The sequence below is a fragment of the Mixophyes fleayi genome, chromosome 7 (assembly GCF_038048845.1).
Source record: "Mixophyes fleayi isolate aMixFle1 chromosome 7, aMixFle1.hap1, whole genome shotgun sequence".
In the NCBI taxonomy this organism is placed as follows: Eukaryota; Metazoa; Chordata; class Amphibia; order Anura; family Limnodynastidae; genus Mixophyes; species Mixophyes fleayi.
Window position 1 is genome coordinate 144,214,942 of NC_134408.1, and position 16,786 is coordinate 144,231,727.

A 16,786-nucleotide genomic window follows, 5' to 3' on the forward strand; every position below is an offset into this window, starting at 1 on the left:
GTATGTTCTCCCGGTGTTTGCGTGGCTTTCCTCCGGGTGCTCCGGTTTCCTCCCACACTCCAAAAACATACTGGTAGGTTAATTGGCTGCTATTAAATTGACTTTAGTCTGTGTGTGTATGTTAGGAAATTTAGACTATAAGCCCCAATGGGGCAGGGACTGATGTGAGTTCTCTGTACAGCGCAGCAGAATCAGTGGTGCCATATAAATAAATGGTGATGATTCTTGTATCTTTCCATGTAAATGTGTTTTATGTATATAATAGTGTGTAAGCATGGCCCTGTAGATTTTTGTCCTCAGCCAAGCTTCCATCCTTGTTATGTCCTTATGTGTCATTTGCATTTCTGGGTTACGTAAGGGGTGACAAGGCGGCCAATGAATGTTTTTGCCTCGGGCAGCAGAAGGGAGAATTCAACCCCTCAGGGAGTCTCTACTTGTTCTACATTTCCAGCTGTCTTACGTGCCATGTGTTACCCCAGACGCTCAGTGTTTTACGTGTTAAACGCTTGTTATGAATCTCGTGTACTTACATCTGCAGACTGACAAAGCAGCACAGTGCAAACTATAGATCCAGTGTGTAAACCCGAGCAACCAATGAAGTGATAGCTTTGTACAATCTACAGCAGTGATAGGCCACAGGCAACACTAGATCTGCATTAGACCCTTTGTCAGATTACTTTGTTATAACTTGTATAAAATACCCACTGACATGTTATTACAGATAGGGGTCCCTTTCTTTGATTAAATACATTGTTTTATCTTATTACTGAATATAACGGTAATGTGCGGCCCTATTGATGAGTAGAGGGGCGCACTCTGCGGCCCCCGATAGTTTAAGTTTACCCATTACTGATCTATAACAACCAGAGACAGTCACGTGTATTTGCTTGTTTCCAGTCAAACCAATACAAAACTAATGAATTTTAATGTTTACAAATCAAATAATTCAAGTAAGTATCGGGGAGACATATAAGTTGTTCTTAAGTTTAATGTACAGAAAAGAGGGTTTGCCCACAGCAACCAATCAGCTGTTTGGTTTCATTTTCTACATACATTTTATAATACAAGGTGGGCTGAATCAATATTCGTGTAATAATTAGTGATGTCACTAGTTCCTAATGAACAGCAGATTATGGGTTCTGCCTTTGCTGTGTGTAGGTGAAAGGTCTTTGATGACCACTTTTTATTCTCTCCCAGAAACTGCAATGGCAGAATTCATCATTATGGTATAAAAGCTGAAACGCCTCTTTGTCGCTGGCGAGGAGGAGGAGCTGTTAGACTGAGGCATGTTATAAATACGTAAGGCTTAATAAAGCACAACATGTCATACAGATACATGTGATAGATCTATGCAATTCAAGTACATGTTAAATTTGTGGTGCCGATCCCTTTAAAATAATACATATCCGTCAAAATGAATTCTCTCGTAGGAAATTGCCGTAGCTTTGATTGCTGCCAGCAGGCGCACAGACAGCCAGGTGGAGGAAGTTGTTTTATTACAGTCAGTAGATGTCGCTACAGGCGTGGGCTGGCCTTGACCTCATACAGTTTTATAATCCGATCTGCTTCCCGCACCCCGGTCATATAGGCGCCATGTGTAGTGGTGTAGAAGTTGGGGTGAGTGGCTTCTCCGGCAAACAGTACCTGCAGCGGCTGCATTCAGGAATAGGAAGAGAAGGGGGCATGAGACCCAGGTATAGATGTACAATTACTGCATAGGGTGAGAGTGATCGGCGAATCTGCTTTCTCTTCATGTATTTATATGTCTATACTATGCAGCTACATAAACTTATCACTCATTTTTATTGACAGCCTAAAAGTTGCTCTTGTGAGAAAATCCAAAGCAAACAATAATTTCTAATAGCGACATAGTATCACAAGTGACACGGTAATTACTAGGTGGGCTGCTATGCTGACATAATGTAACATTTCATAACATACACATAGGAAATATGTATCCGCCATGAACAATGAGGGGTGGGTTCGGGTAGTAGTAAGACAGAGAGAGAATGTGTAACTACGGCTAGAAAGTATTACAGGTAGAATGTGTCACGTTCAGTTAGGAGTAAGACAGGTAGAATATATAGGGTTCAGGTAGGAGATAGGTAGAATGTGTAACGTTCAGGTAAAGAGTAAGACAGAAAGAATATCTATGGTTCAGGTAAGAATAAGATAGGTAGAATGCAGTGCCGGAACTACCATTGGTGCAGCAGGTGCGGTGCACCGGCGTCCATGGAGATAATGGGGCCCGCTGCACGGGGAACTAGGGAGCTGTGGGCCCCGGTTCCCTCCTCTGCGCTTCCCTGCACAGGGGCCCACAGCTCACTAGGTTCACCTCTTTTAGAAGATGTAAATTCGGGTAGAAATGAGACAGGTAGAATGTGTAAAGTTCAGGTAGAATGTGTAAAGTTCAGGTAGAATGTGTAAAGTTTGGATAGGAGTAAGACAGGTAGAATGTGTAAAGTTCAAGTAGAATGTGTAAAGTTCAGGTTGAATGTGTAAAGTTTGGCTAGGAGTAGGACAGGTAGAATTTGTAGAAAGTAGAATGAGACAGGTAGAATGTGTAAAGTTCAGGTAGAATGTGTAAAAGTTTGGGTAGAATGTGTAAAGTTTGGATAGGAGTAGGACAGGTAGAATGTGTAAAGTTCAGGTAGAATGTGTAAAGTTTGGATAGGAGTAGGACAGGTAGAATGTGTAGAATGTAGAATGAGACAGGTAGAATGTGTAAAGTTTGGCTAGAATGTGTAAAGTTCAGGTAGAATGTGTAAAGTTTGGATAGGAGTAGGACAGGTAGAATGTGTAGAATGTAGAATGAGACAGGTAGAATGTGTAAAGTTCAGGTAGAATCTGTAAAGTTTGGATAGGAGTAAGACAGGTAGAATGTGTAGGTAAAGTTCAGGTAGACTGTGTAAACTTCAGGCAGCATGTGTAAAGTTAGGGTAGAATGTGTAAAGTTCAGGTAGAATGTGTAAAGTTTGGATAGGAGTAAGACAGGTAGAATGTGTAAAGTACAGGTAGAATGTGTAAAGTTCAGGTAGCAGTAAGACAGAGAATGAGTAAACTTGTCAGGATGCCTCTATGTTTGTGTCTGCCTCTAGGTGCCAGCATTTCTATATACAGACCTTGCAGTTTGTCATCAGGCCTGTAGGTGGAGACAGACTGTTTGGCTTTCAGTCTTTTGTACATTAAGTTAGTAATTACTAATTCCTTGCATCTGTTTTCTCATGTGTATATTCCCTTCATCCTAGAAGCTCAGTTTCTATTGTCTACACGTTGTGTTGTATTTGTCCTCTGTTTTGCTCTGGGCCATTCTTATTAAAGATTTCTTTATCTCACACCTGTGTCTAGTTTGTAGCTGGCGTGAGACTGGTCTGTCTGCTCCGTCCTGGGATTTTACCATCCTGAAGGATTTCATCTTTAGAGGCTGTGACAAGGACGGAGCTAAGACAGGTAGAATGAGCACAGACCAGGAAGAAGTAAACCAATAAGAAGATGTCCTAGACGTCTATTTAATGTATTTTTTATTTTCTGTTTTGGTGACCTGTAATTATTAAGGGATGAATTGTACATAGATGAGAAGTTTGAAAAAAAGACAGACCCAACCTTTCATACACTCAAAGGTTGCTGATCAGCTGCGGTACGGACGTGACGCGGCGATTTGCGCCATTTTTGCCCCACCAGCCAGGGTAAAAAGCCACAATCGCTTCATCACACTGCGGGGGGCATTGCTGACAAGACGCAAATCCCAATAATTGAGGCACCATATTGCCCACTTCACTAGGAAGTGAGTAGGATGCGGGAGAGTCACCCGAAATTCAGGACATTCCTGGAAGGTAGACGTGTATGACTTGGGATACATTTTTACGTACTATCAAACCTCTTTGTCATTTAATGCTTCTGTTTACTTTATTAATGAGGTTGTCTACCTCTGACCCCTTTCCATTCTCCTATGTCCTTCTTACCGTGTGATTCCAAAAACTGTACCCATATTTAAGTTGTGATGTAAGGAGATGAAATACGAGCTAAAATGTTTATCTCAAATGCACTTATCCTCATTTTATGCATTCAGGGATTTTATTCGCCTTTACAGCCACTGCCTGGCACTGAGAGCCGCTACTCAGTATTCCCAAGTCCTTTTACTTCTCAGTTATCCCCAATTGGATTCCAAAGTCGTTACCATGGTTTGGGTACACAGCCCCTACATTAATCTACATTATATTTCATCTGCCATTCCCTGGCCCAGTTTTCCTGCCTGTCAAAAATTATTTATAGCTAATTTCCTGCTCTGTGTTAATAACCCTACAATAACCTTTAGCGTCATCAGCCACTATAAACACCTTGCTTTCTAGGCCATCTGCAAAGAAAACAACATATTCTTGTTATAGGAAGCTTCTTAATTCATTTAATTCCCATCAGAGCTCTCCTGTTAATCTTACTGATATATTATAATCCTCTTACAATACTGTATCTTGTGGGAGGGGAGTAAATAATTATAATTGTTATTATTATTACTACAATATATCTGCAGCCAAACAGTGACGAAGTTGAGCATATAACAAAAGACACAGAGGACCAGCAGGCAGAATACTGGACAACAGGAAACATAAGACATAATAGACATATAATTATAACAATATACAAGGATGTAAGCCTATAACTATATAATAAGTATATAACAGGAGTCATACAGAAGATGCAGGAGACGTAGATGTGGACGAGGTGAAAGTAGATAAGAAGATATGAGGAAGGTTGATTCTGTTCTGAAGAGCTTACAATCTAATGGAATGTGTAAGGTTTGGGTAGTAGTAAGACAGGTGTAATGAATATAGTTCAGGCCATAATAAAGACAAGTGAAATGAATACAGGACAGGTGGAAGTAAAAACAGCTGCAATTGTTATGATTTGCATTTATTTGTGGGGTGCAACAAAATTTTTCATCTCCGGGAAATGGGGAGACAGAAGGAACAGAAAACATAACACAAGGGGAAGGCGGGGAATCGAGGGCCCCAGAGGCGGAACTAGTGAGCTGTGGGCCCCAATGCAGGAAGGAGGTAAACGGGGCCCCAGAGGCGGAACTAGTGAGCTGTGGGCCCCAATGCAGGTAGGAGGTAAACGGGCCCCAGAGACAGAACTAGTGAGCTGTGGGCCCCGATGCATGGAGGAGAGATACGGGGCCCCCGGCCATCTGCAACTGCTATGCAGCGGGCTTCATTATCTCCTTGGGCCCCGGTTTATGGCATCACCGCACCAATGGTAGTTCTGCCACTAGAGGGCGCTCCTTGATGGAACTTTAGCAGATTAGTAGATTTCAGGAGGGAATAAAACAAGTACAATGAATATACAACAAGAAAACGTAAGAGAAGTAGGACGCACGCTGGACAGGTAGGAGACAGAAGACATGAGACTATCTTTCATGTACAAGAGGAATGAAGTGTGCACTAATAGATGATTATGGATCAACAAGGACAACTGGACAATAATCGGGTCAAGGCAAGAGGGCATACCCGGAGAGTCTTCTTATGATGGCTGGATGGAAGAGGTTCTCCTAGTGCCGTCTGTTCTTTCACTGCATCCACTCCCACCGGCACATTGGTGTAAGACCCTCGGACATAGGGGTTACTGTGCCACGTGGAACGCAGAACCCCCCGCAGTTGTGTCACTGGCCAGCCCGTAAATTGCTTCAACAACCTGAGAAAAACATCGGAAGAAGAAAAGTTCACTTGCAATAATTAAGTGGTGGATGCAATGTAAATGAAATGGAAAAACAGCATTAAATATTCAGCAATTGCTAATGTGGAAAATGTGAATCACTTACTGCTGCTGGATTAGAGAGGAGGACAATGGTATTATAGAACTATTAATAGCCCGATCGCTGGTGATTCCCTTCTTAGCATTCCCTAGATAAGAGCTGGAGACATTTAAATAGCCGCAAATAGGAAGAAAAAAATGGATATGTGATAGGACTTTGTGGCTTTTAATAGTTCTGCAACTAAGTGCCTGAGAGATAGGTAAACGGGGGGGGGGGGGGGGGGGGGTGGGGGTGCAGGAGCCATTTCCGATTTTCCGATGTTATGTACATAAGTAGGAGACAAGTGGCTGGAAAGAGCTAAGTGGTCCCTCTTAGTCTGCAGTTGGGTTGGATGGTCAGGAAGCAGTTCTCACAACATCAGGAATATGCATAAAATATATGGAATGAGTGACGTCACAAGGACGTGAGCCAAAAATAAACCTAATAAGCTTTTCTCACGAATATTGCTTTAGCGCACAAGATGGCAGCCTCCGCTGTGCGTACCTGAATCATCCATTATATACCAGCCCCCACAGACGGGTGTCAGTAGTAGTCTATGCAGATAACCCATAGTCCCGCTGGTATTAGTTATTATTATCACATTTATAAGGCGCCACAAGGCATGACAGGACATAACAATATCAATACAGAGCAAACCACGAGCTGGAAGAGTAGTAGAGGAGTTCTCCAGCTTCTCCCTAAGAGGTACATTTATCAAACTTTCTAAAAGGGAAAAGTAGAGGTGTGGCCCATAGCAACCAATCAGATTCTAGCTATCGTTTTCTAGAACATAGAAGATAAATAATAGCTAGATTCTGATTGGTTGCTATGGGAGCTTTTCCTTTTTACAAGGTTATCAGGCTTTGATGAAGAGATGGGTTTGGTGATGACTCTAATCCAGCAAATTAACAATTTTTACGGGAGACTTTTTTGAGCATAACCACACGTTCAACTTAACATCATACCGTTAGCAATTATCAACAGCCGGAGAACCATAAAATGCTTTAAAGGGTTTATCCAGTTTTTCAGTAAGAATATAATAATGTTATGTGTTAACAGTTTTACTTATTTATATGTAAATGGTTACAGTCATCATACATATTAAAACAATGTGAATTTTAATTGCTACTTACCTTCAGTTTTACAATACGATACTAGTACACTCAGATTAAAAAATAAACAATGTTAACGTGCCTGATCTTACATGTGAAATAAATAAGAAGTCTTAAACTGCTCATAAATGCATGGATTACAATTAGATTATTTTATACCATGTTCAACATCTGATAACGATCTACCAAATCAGTAAAGTCTTACGGAACAAATGTATTTGGACAATGACCATGATCTGGCCACATATGAAATTATCCCCTGATCCAGCCCATGAGGATCCAGCTTTAAGGCCAGACCACGAAGGGCCTGATGTAAGTCAGTCTGCATGCCGTCCCTTGCGTGAATTCCCTCTGCGCGCGCTCCGACACTGATCATTCGCCAATGAACGCAATTCACGTGACACATGACACTAACGACTGCCTACAACTTAAAGGGGCAACGGGGTGGGATGGACGCCGAGGGCGTCCAGACGTAGATGCGGCCGACTCAAGGTCTGGGTTTTTCGTAAGTATACTTGGTTTAGCAATATCATTTGCGCCAGATACAGGACAGGTGTAAGTGCCGACTGATAGTGATGACTGACACGGTATTGTCTTTGTATTAAAGACTACATGTAAGTGTGCCTCTAAATGGCACAGAACATGGGGCAGCACGATGGCTCAGTGGTTAGCACTTCTGCCTCACAGCGCTGGGGTCATGAGTTCAATTTCCGACCATGGCCTCATCTGTGAGGAGTTTGTATGTTCTCCCTGGGTTTGCATGGATTTCCTCCGGGTGCTCCGGTTTCCTCCCACACTCCAAAAACATACTGGTAGGTTAATTGGCTGCTATCAAAAATTGACCCTAGTCTGTCTCTCTCTGTAAGTATGTATGTTAGGGAATTTAGACTGTAATCTCCAATGGGGCTAGAACTGATGTGAATGAGTTCTCTGTACAGCGCTACGGAATCAGTGGCGCTATATAAATAAATGGTGTTGATGATGATGATAAAAATGCACTGTATGTACAGCACACATTAAGAACATCTTTAAGCGTACATTTAATGTTAAAAAAAAAAACGAATTTGGAGGAAAACACATATTTTTATTAATGATTATAATATTATAAGTTGTTAATTTATTTTATAAAATATAAAATATTTGGCATGCCTCCTGATGTGACCTTCTAATGCACGTGCGTATGCTGCACTCTGTTGTGTCTGTTAACATGCGGCAAGTAACGTTTAGGCAGAGCGGATTTACACCCAGATTAAAATCGAAATGCATTTCGAGATCAGCTCTGACCTAAACAGGGGTGAAATTACGCTCAAGTTCCGTGTCCTTTCCTTAACTCCAAGTTGCGTTAGGACTTGAGTCAAGCCCTAAATGTCCAGGACTGTAACGATTGATGCATTCGTTAGTGTAGAAATTGGACAGACATTTGGCTACTCCAGTAAGGCAGACGTACCCTGACGGCTATTTGATAGGATTTAGAAATCGATTAGAGATTAGAAGCTCTTTCTAATCTGAGATTTAGAGATTTAATATTAGTTTAGTAAATCCAACCATTATGCAGGATTGCCTCTCACCTGACACACACATCTCCCACCTCGCTTTCCGGGAGGGTCTCCATGTGTTCTGCAGCCAATCCCGTAATCCAACCACAGAGCGTGCTTCTATGCATTGGAACACAGTCAAAACCACCGATCTTCTTGTACCACTCCGATCGCCAAGAACGTCCTTTGGATCCGTCAGAATAACCCTTTGCGCTCTCGGGGCCCTGTTTCCATACCAACTGTATTCCCGCACAGTCATCTGGCCAAAAGGGCTCGGAGAACTCCAAGAAGATCTTGGCCACTGTGCCGAAACCTAGTCGCTCAATGGCTTCCATCTTGCCGTGTGGCAGGGGGGGTTCAAATAAGGTAGAAGCTTGTGCCTTCAAGCATCCGAGAGACACAGTGACAATCACGTGGTCTGCTGGAAAATGCTCGCCGTCTTCACAAAGCACTTTGACGGGATGTTTAGATAATTTGTCCCCCGATTTTAAAGATCCTCCCCAATGGATGCATCTAACCGGCTTATGGCAGCGTAGAGAATTAGGTGGCAGTTGGTCTATTAAGATGTTTAGTAGAGCTTGGTAACCTTTACTGCCCAAGCAGTTGAAAAAAGGTCCCTCTAGGGCAGTGTACAAGCCAAGTTGACTCAAGGAGAATTCGTACATGGAGTTACAAGCCTCATCAACACACTCGGTGCGCTTACACCACTCGTAAACGCCTTCAGAACCCTCAGCCTCGGAAAGATTGGATACGGCAAACTCGTTATCTAGATACTCTCCAACTGACCAAGATTCACATTCTGGTTTATAGTCCAACTGGTTGATCTGAGACATCAGTCTACCAAAAAGGCAAGTTACCTGTTCTACCTGGGTCGAGGGCAGCAGCTTTCCGTGCTCAGTGAAAAAGTAATCCTGGGGGGTTACCGATATTGGCTGACAAGACATCATGGTGAAGCCATCGTCGGCCAGCAGTCCTGTCTCCTTGGCCATTTGGTAAAGCGGATTATCCTTCTGACCATGTATCCAAGTGGCGCCCAACTCCAACGCAGCACACCCAAAGGGTTTATGAGTCAAAACCCGCCCACCTGCACGTTCTAAAGCTTCTAGGATGACCACGTCCTTCACTCCATGTTTCACCAAGGTGGTGGCTGCACCGAGTCCCGCAAAGCCGGCGCCAATTATAACCACTCGCGGTGAGGGGCTGCCCTGACATTCGGAGTCCATGGCAGAGAATCAGGAGAACCTAGGAGATAAGCATCAAAATATGATTGTCTGTTCTCACACTTCTAAAATACTGACGCTGGTTAAGAAAGAGGAGTGGCCTATGGTAATTACAATCCAATTACAGTAGCATAGGTCATGTGACAGTTTAAAGCAGCAGATTGTAGGTGTCGCTGTTGCTATAGCAAGAGGCAGTTTAAGAAGAGTCAATATAATATAATAACACATAAATTAAAATGTTTGAAATTTTCAAAACTTACAAATTATTTCTATGAGAAATTTTCATTACTTACAAATTATTTCTATGAGAACATTGCAAATTTTTTTGCCAATAAAACCTTCACCTGAGCATTTGTATCTGATGTTTGTAATATGATATCACTGCTCACTGTTGATTAACCCAGTAATCTTCAATAATTTCTTGAAGATCAATTTAAATGTACCTTTGGCCATGGGAGTTGCAATGTAATGACTTGCTGGAGATAAGGTAGTTTGTCTCGAATCTCTTGCTTCCTAGTTTAAAGTCACATTTACCTACAGATGAGATTATGATCCACAGTGTTACTTTTTATTAGTTACCTTCTAAATATAAGATTCAACATCAGCTACTCCAACTATTATCTCTCTAATTGTATATTGCATTAAGCGGATAGTCTCAAGTATCTGTGCTGTAAGTGAATGTCTCATTATGTTGTCTTCTTGACCTTCTCATCAACATTTACACAGTCACACATGCATAATCTGTGACATGTCCCATTCTAGAAGTCCACTGCTTGCAGGATTTTGGAATATGGTAGTTCTTACTGTGCGTGGCTGGGGACAATTCTCTGCAGTAGGAGTTGCACTTGATTGTAAACATTTTGATTGACATATGAGCAAAAACATATGAATGACAGTCCTGAATAAATGCCCCATGTATGTAAATACCCCCCCCTACAAGTCAGAAACACAAGAGCTGCTGCAGAAGCACAGACTGAGCAATCAAACACTCTAGAGAACAAGTGATTGTGTTTACAGATTCAAACAGAGCCCTGGGGGTAAATGTATCAAGCTGAGAGTTTTCTGGCGGGTTTGAAAAACTAATCAGATTCTAGCTATCATTTATTTAGTACATTCTACAAAATGACAGCTAGAATCTGATTGGTTGCTATAGGCAACATCTCCACTTTTCAAACCCGCCAGAAAACTCTCAGCTTGATACATTTACCCCCTGGTCTGTGAAATTTTGGAGCATCTGCTTATCTGACACAACTCCCTCTCGTCCCCTAATAAGATCAGCGAAGACCTGCACGCAGCAAATGTGGGGTATATGCAGGTTAAGTTATGAATAACGTACCTTTGTTCTGCTCATTCAGATCAGGCTGGTCTCAGTAAATGGTTAGTTGTTTTCTGAGACTTTAAATATAAATATCACTATTCGCCTGTCTCACCTTTGTCATCCAGAGACCTTTGATCGGTGCTTCTTTGATAAAAAAAAAAATGTACAGTAAACACAGTTTGCAGTACAAGCTCTGTGTAATCTCTCAAATGACCTATCTACCACAGCAGTTCCCATTGAACACATTAGTTCAAATATTGGGAGAACTTGTATCAAGGTTCATAATTATTCTGCAATAAAGTTGTTTGTACGATTCCTCTGCAGCTGGGTGAGTTAGGGACGACTTGTATATCTCTACCAGAAATGTCAAGGAAGAGGCAAAATCCTTCACTCCGCGGTTGTGTTATAGTCCTGGTTGTTATAAACTAGCTATGAGAATTTAAAGACCTTGGGGTAGATTTATTAAAACGTCTATAAAACGGAAGTGGAGGTGTTGCCCAGAGCAACCAATCAGATTCTAGCAAGAATGATAGCTAGAATCTGATTGGTTGCTATGGGCAAGACCTCCGGCTTTCCTGTTTAGGGGTTTAAGGATTTAATTGCTTGTTTAAAGCGAGAGTTTATTTGACTCCTCCTTAATCATCTCTCTATAACCCAATTTGGTGCACATTACGCAGCTTGAAATTATGTTACGAAAAAATGTAACCATTGTACAGAATACAGAATTAGCTTTTGGTAGTACAGTTGCTATTAAAATAATTGACGATAGAGGTTGTCCACCTTCAGGCAATCCCCAATCAACCAACCCTCAGTCTAGCACTTTATTGGTGGACCGCTACGGTTAATTAATACTAGACGTTGGACAATGCTTTTGACGTTCCGTTGATGGTTTCAGCGTTGGCTCAGGGTTCAGTGGTGTGTATTGAAAAAAAAAAAAAGTCCACATAGGCAGCAATAGCAACAGTGACACTGGCAATAATCAGGTAAACATACATAACAAACATACTGAAAAGCAGTGTAGTAATAACAAAGCAATAAAATAACAAAAATACATATTTTCTCCAACTCTACATTTTAGAGTAAATAGTCTGAAGGGGATATAATGACCAGTACATTCCTGATTTTGTGGGAGTCCTGGCGTCACATGCATAATTTATAACAGCCGCGATCAGCAGGCCCTAAAAAGGGCGTGGTTTCTCACAAAGTGGGCGTGGTTTTGCCGGACGGTTAGATCGATTGTGGGTGGTTTGGGAGAGGGGCTTATTTTGTCTTGACTTTGCATTTTTCAATATTGCGAGGTATGCACACACAACAACAACAAAAAACAAAGACATAGCATTGTATGTTAAAAATGGCTGATCAAAATAAATTAGGATTGGCACCAGAAGAATTAATCTACTTAAAGAGGTGAAAACCACATGTGTAAATGAGCCTTAAACTGGGTACACACTACAGAAATTTCAACCAACTTTTTATGCCGAGCGATTTTACGTGCGATCGATGGTCCGATCGCTCGGTCCATGGACTGCATACACACTAGCCATGTTTAGGATGATAAAGGGAAGAGCGGACATCCCTTTAGCGACTTTTTACAGCCATGTTGTCGTGAGCAATGACTGTAATTTCGTACTCACTGTTGTGGATCGGTCTGAAGTTTATACACACTACACAGCGGAAACGAGATTGGAACGAAAATATTAAACGGTACGACCAACCAAATGAGGCGACAATCGTCCATTTGGGCAGACTTTCCACCATTGTGTCACTGCACACACTGACCCGACTTTTGAACGAGAGGTCGTATGTCGGCTGACTGAGCCAATTATTGGATGAAAACCGTGTAGTGTGTACCCAGCATAAGGCTGGGTACACACTTGAGCCTGATTCATTAAGGAAAGTAAGGCAAAAAAAATGAGTAAGTTTTCACCTGGACAAAACCATGTTACAATGCAAGGGGTGCAAATTAGTTTATAATTTTGCACATAAGGAAAATAAATACTGGCTGTTTTTTTCATGTAGTACAAAAATACTTGATAGATTTATTTGTACAATGAAATTTAAAGTTGATCTAGGACATGCCCTACCCCAACTATAAATCAATCCCCACATTTTAAATGTACCCCCTCCAATGCAACATGGTTTTGCCAAGGTGCAAAATTACTCATTTTTTTCTTTGCTTCACTTTCCTTAATGAATCAGGCCTTACAAGCTTTTCACCCAATTATCGGGCCAATCACACTTTAAACGATCGTTCGATCCCGATATTGCATTAGTGTGTACACTCCAACGATTATCGTTCCAAAGCTCATTGTATCGTTTGATTTGATTTTATAGACTAAAAATCTCGATGGAAGAATGTCGTTCCAATTCTGCAGTGTGTAAGCACTCAGCGCCGTCAACGTAGGCAGATCTCCATAGAGCTTACAGAGTCCTGATCTTTTCAGCTGATGGTTATGACAGATGAAGAGCACAGATCTGACGGTAAATCATGTAAAACGTGTACAGTGTGTACACAGGAATCGACTGCTGATCGGGACTTTCAGTCATTGGTAAAATCGTTAACGATATTGCATTTGGAGAAAATTCTGTAGTGTGTACCCAGCCTTATGGATAGAATCTATTCCTTGAAAGAGGGTTTTATTAACTGGAATGTTGATCTATCTGACATAAAAGGTTCCATCATTATTAGAAAGTTATACAGACAAACCCTTAGAACCGAACACTAAATATCATCAGATTATTCTTACCTGGTATTTCAATAAGCCAATATTATTATTTGTCTTTCATTTCTATCCAATCTGCTAATAGACAGTTGAATCACTTATTATTCACATATAAATTCAGCTCCCTTGGTAACACATTGCAACGAAGAAGATCTAATCACAGATGACAAATGCAGCTTCATAGTTTGAATTATCTCTCTCTATAGTATTCTGTCTTCCCACAGACCTGCATGAAAAGAGTAGAAGGAAAACAGTCTAACAGAGGAAGCCTTGAAATGTAATTCTACAGAAGGAACATAGATTCCGACAGGAGATACAAAGTATCATTCAGTCTTCAGAATATAAAAACACAACTTGTTTAAGAAACAAAAATAAGGATTGTGTTTTACATCTGAAATGGCTGCAAAGAATTCAAAAATGGATTTAGAATTGAATGCCTTTCATTGTCTTCCATATACAATAGATCTACATACCAAATTAAAGGAAATTGGCTAACAAGACACCTTGTTAATACCGTCTACAATTATTGAACATGAATTTAAAAAGCAAGATATTCCACGCGGGCCTTAGTGGTCCCAATATAGGCGCTATCAGAAACTTATTTTAGTGAGCAGAAAATTGAGAATAGGCCTATTATATACACAATGGTTATTTAAAACTTCTGATATACGTGACTTGTGTAATTACCAAGAATAAAGGAATGTGTATTATTTGTTTTTTCATTGTTTCCAACTATAACTATGTGTCATTTCATGGGGAGGAAACTTAAGTCTTGCAACTTGCAAAAATAATCTGAATGTTGTGTAATTTGAATAATATATGATAAAATTGTTTTAATTTTAACAGGGTTAATATAAAATTCTTGCTTTTCAATTGTTTTACAGTTGCACAATGATCAGGATTAGCAAAATCAAATTATTTTCATAGAAATAATCAATTGCGTCTAGAGAATGCTGAGTATAATTATTATTATGTGTGAATTCTAACAACAATTGTGATGTGAACTGTCCACAATGCACATACAAATATAATGAGCTTTGAATAAAACTATGCACAGTATGTGTGGCTCTAGAACAGGATTGATGGCCAAAAAGAATTAAAACTAAATTGATTGTATTATTTTCAGGTACATTGATAAATGTGGTTGGTAGACCGATATCTGCCTGTGTGTGTGCGCTCATCTCCCGACTGTGCCGTCAGTGAAGCCAGAAGTCCAGCTGTTTGGACCATGCACATGACTGGACCTCTGGAGTTTGGCTAATTACATCTCAACATCTCTGTGAGCAGCATAAGATGTGAGAGTGATACATTTAAAGTTGCAGTACACTGCAGCAATTTCAACGTAAATGGTGTTAGGCTGGGTACACACTACAGGTTTGTAACCCGATTATCGGCCCAATCACACGATAAACGACCGATCGGATATCACATTAGTGTGTACGCTCCAACAATGAACGATTATCGTTACAAAGCACACTGTATCATTTGATCTGATTTTATAAACAGATTAAAAATCTCAATCAGCGGTGGAACGATGTTGTTCCAATTCTGCAGTGTGTACGCACTCAGGACCGCCAGTGTCCATAGATCTCTATAGAGGTTACAGTCACGATCTTTTCAGCCGATGGTTATGGCAGATTAAGAGCACAGATCTGACGGTAAATCGTGTATAGTGTGTACATATGAATCGGCTGCTGATCGGGACGTTCAGTCGTTGGTAAAATCATTAACGACTTCCTATCGGGAGAAATTTTCTGTAGTGTGTACCCAGCCTTATACAGCCGGCCTGAAAACCGAGATGTCACTGATATAGTAAAAGTTCTACTAAAGAGCAATAAACATATCACTTCACCACTGATTACACATTATTGTTCCTGGTTAATATTTTATATTTTGTCCATTTGTCAGCACCTACTGCTAGGATGAGATAAGATATACGACATGCCCATAAAACACACACAGAGAATGGCGTCAGTTTAATGAGTTACCCTTCTGTACCCCTGCCATTTTGAGCTATATGACAGCGTGATAATGCTTTTCCTGTTTTTTGCTACAGTAATTTGAGTGGCATTTAGGCTGGGTGACCACTGGCGTTTACACAGAGTGGTTCAGGTTGGCAGATATGCTATCGAAACAAATTATAACAAGTTAATACAGGGTTAGACCTGGGGCTTAGACAACCTGTGGCTCCCTAGCTGTGGTGCGAACTGCAAGTCCCAGCATGATTTGGCCTAAGCAAGTGAACTTCTGCTTAGCTTTATCGTTTAAGACACTTTAACAGGACATGCTGAGACTTGTAGTGCCCCCACAGAGAGTCACAGGTTGATTAAACTGGTTTACAGGCTATAGCTATGAACCAGTTAGCTGAATATATCCACTGCCAACGCAGGTTAATATTTCAAATGTGGCAGCTTTAAATTCTATTGCAACCTACTGCTGCATATATAGTTTACTTGCAAATGACATTATCTAATGCAATAATAATATGCATGTACTTCATTCCTCTTCCCCTGCAGCTAGTGTGACGTCTCATTACTATCTATAACTTAACATTCGCAATCCTCTTGCAAAACCTAACGTACTGGGGATATCAAAAGAACAAAGTGTCACCTGTCCTGCGGCACTGCTGGGTTATACCGCCCGGAGGATGCCGGGAAATGTAGTTTCTGCAACTATTGCTTATGTCACAGTGTAAGTTCTTACCGCTAGGAGCGACGGGAGTTGTAGTTTTCAGTGCAAAATATCAAATACATGAATATTCTGGCAGCAGAGGAAAAATGAGGTGATTGTCTATAGGTGGAAAGAGCCCCAGAACAAGGCACATCAGAAAATAAAACGTATTTAACCCAAACTTTGCAGCATTTGAATTGCAGGCAGATTTGGGCATCTATAACATACAGATTGTCTATAAATAGTAGTATAATACAGTTACAAGGGCTCATTGGACTTAACTGTATTTAATTGATTATAGGAGAGAGTGTTTTTGTTTAATCCCTTCCCTGAAGGGACATCATTACAGTAATTTTATTTAAAGTGTGGAGCCTTTCAGTGCATATAGTAGCTGATAACATAGAACAATAGCTTGCAGTG

General features: G+C 40.8%; 1 protein-coding gene across 4 annotated transcripts; it reads right to left on the reverse strand.

The window, feature by feature from the left end:
- Positions 1-972: 972 nt before the first annotated feature.
- On the reverse strand, positions 973-16,354 carry LOC142098271 (peroxisomal N(1)-acetyl-spermine/spermidine oxidase-like). 4 transcript variants are annotated; one of them, XM_075180981.1, is made up of 5 exons: positions 16,307-16,354; positions 13,721-13,922; positions 8,469-9,677; positions 5,505-5,688; positions 973-1,653 (listed from the first exon to the last, which is right to left on the reverse strand). In XM_075180981.1, the coding sequence occupies exons 3-5, from the start codon at positions 9,656-9,658 to the stop codon at positions 1,516-1,518; spliced, it is 1,512 nt and encodes a 503-aa protein (XP_075037082.1). In that variant the 5' UTR covers positions 9,659-9,677; positions 13,721-13,922; positions 16,307-16,354; the 3' UTR covers positions 973-1,515. The 4 variants fall into 4 exon arrangements, with proteins under 4 accessions (XP_075037082.1, XP_075037081.1, XP_075037083.1 ...); XM_075180980.1 differs by having other exon boundaries at positions 16,279-16,342; XM_075180982.1 differs by lacking the exons at positions 13,721-13,922; positions 16,307-16,354 and adding an exon at positions 10,992-11,402.
- Between the last annotated feature and the right edge of the window lie 432 nt (positions 16,355-16,786).

Coding starts and splice junctions, on each gene's coding strand:
- LOC142098271 (XM_075180981.1), bottom strand. CDS start 9,658: ATGGACTCCGAATGTCAGGGCAGCCCCTCACCGCGAGTGGTTATAATT. Junction 5,689..8,468: donor GTGGGAGATGTGTGTGTCAG/GTGAGAGGCAAT, acceptor TGTTTTTCTCAG/GTTGTTGAAGCAATTTACGG. Junction 1,654..5,504: donor ATCATAAGAAGACTCTCCGG/GTATGCCCTCTT, acceptor TCCTGAATGCAG/CCGCTGCAGGTACTGTTTGC.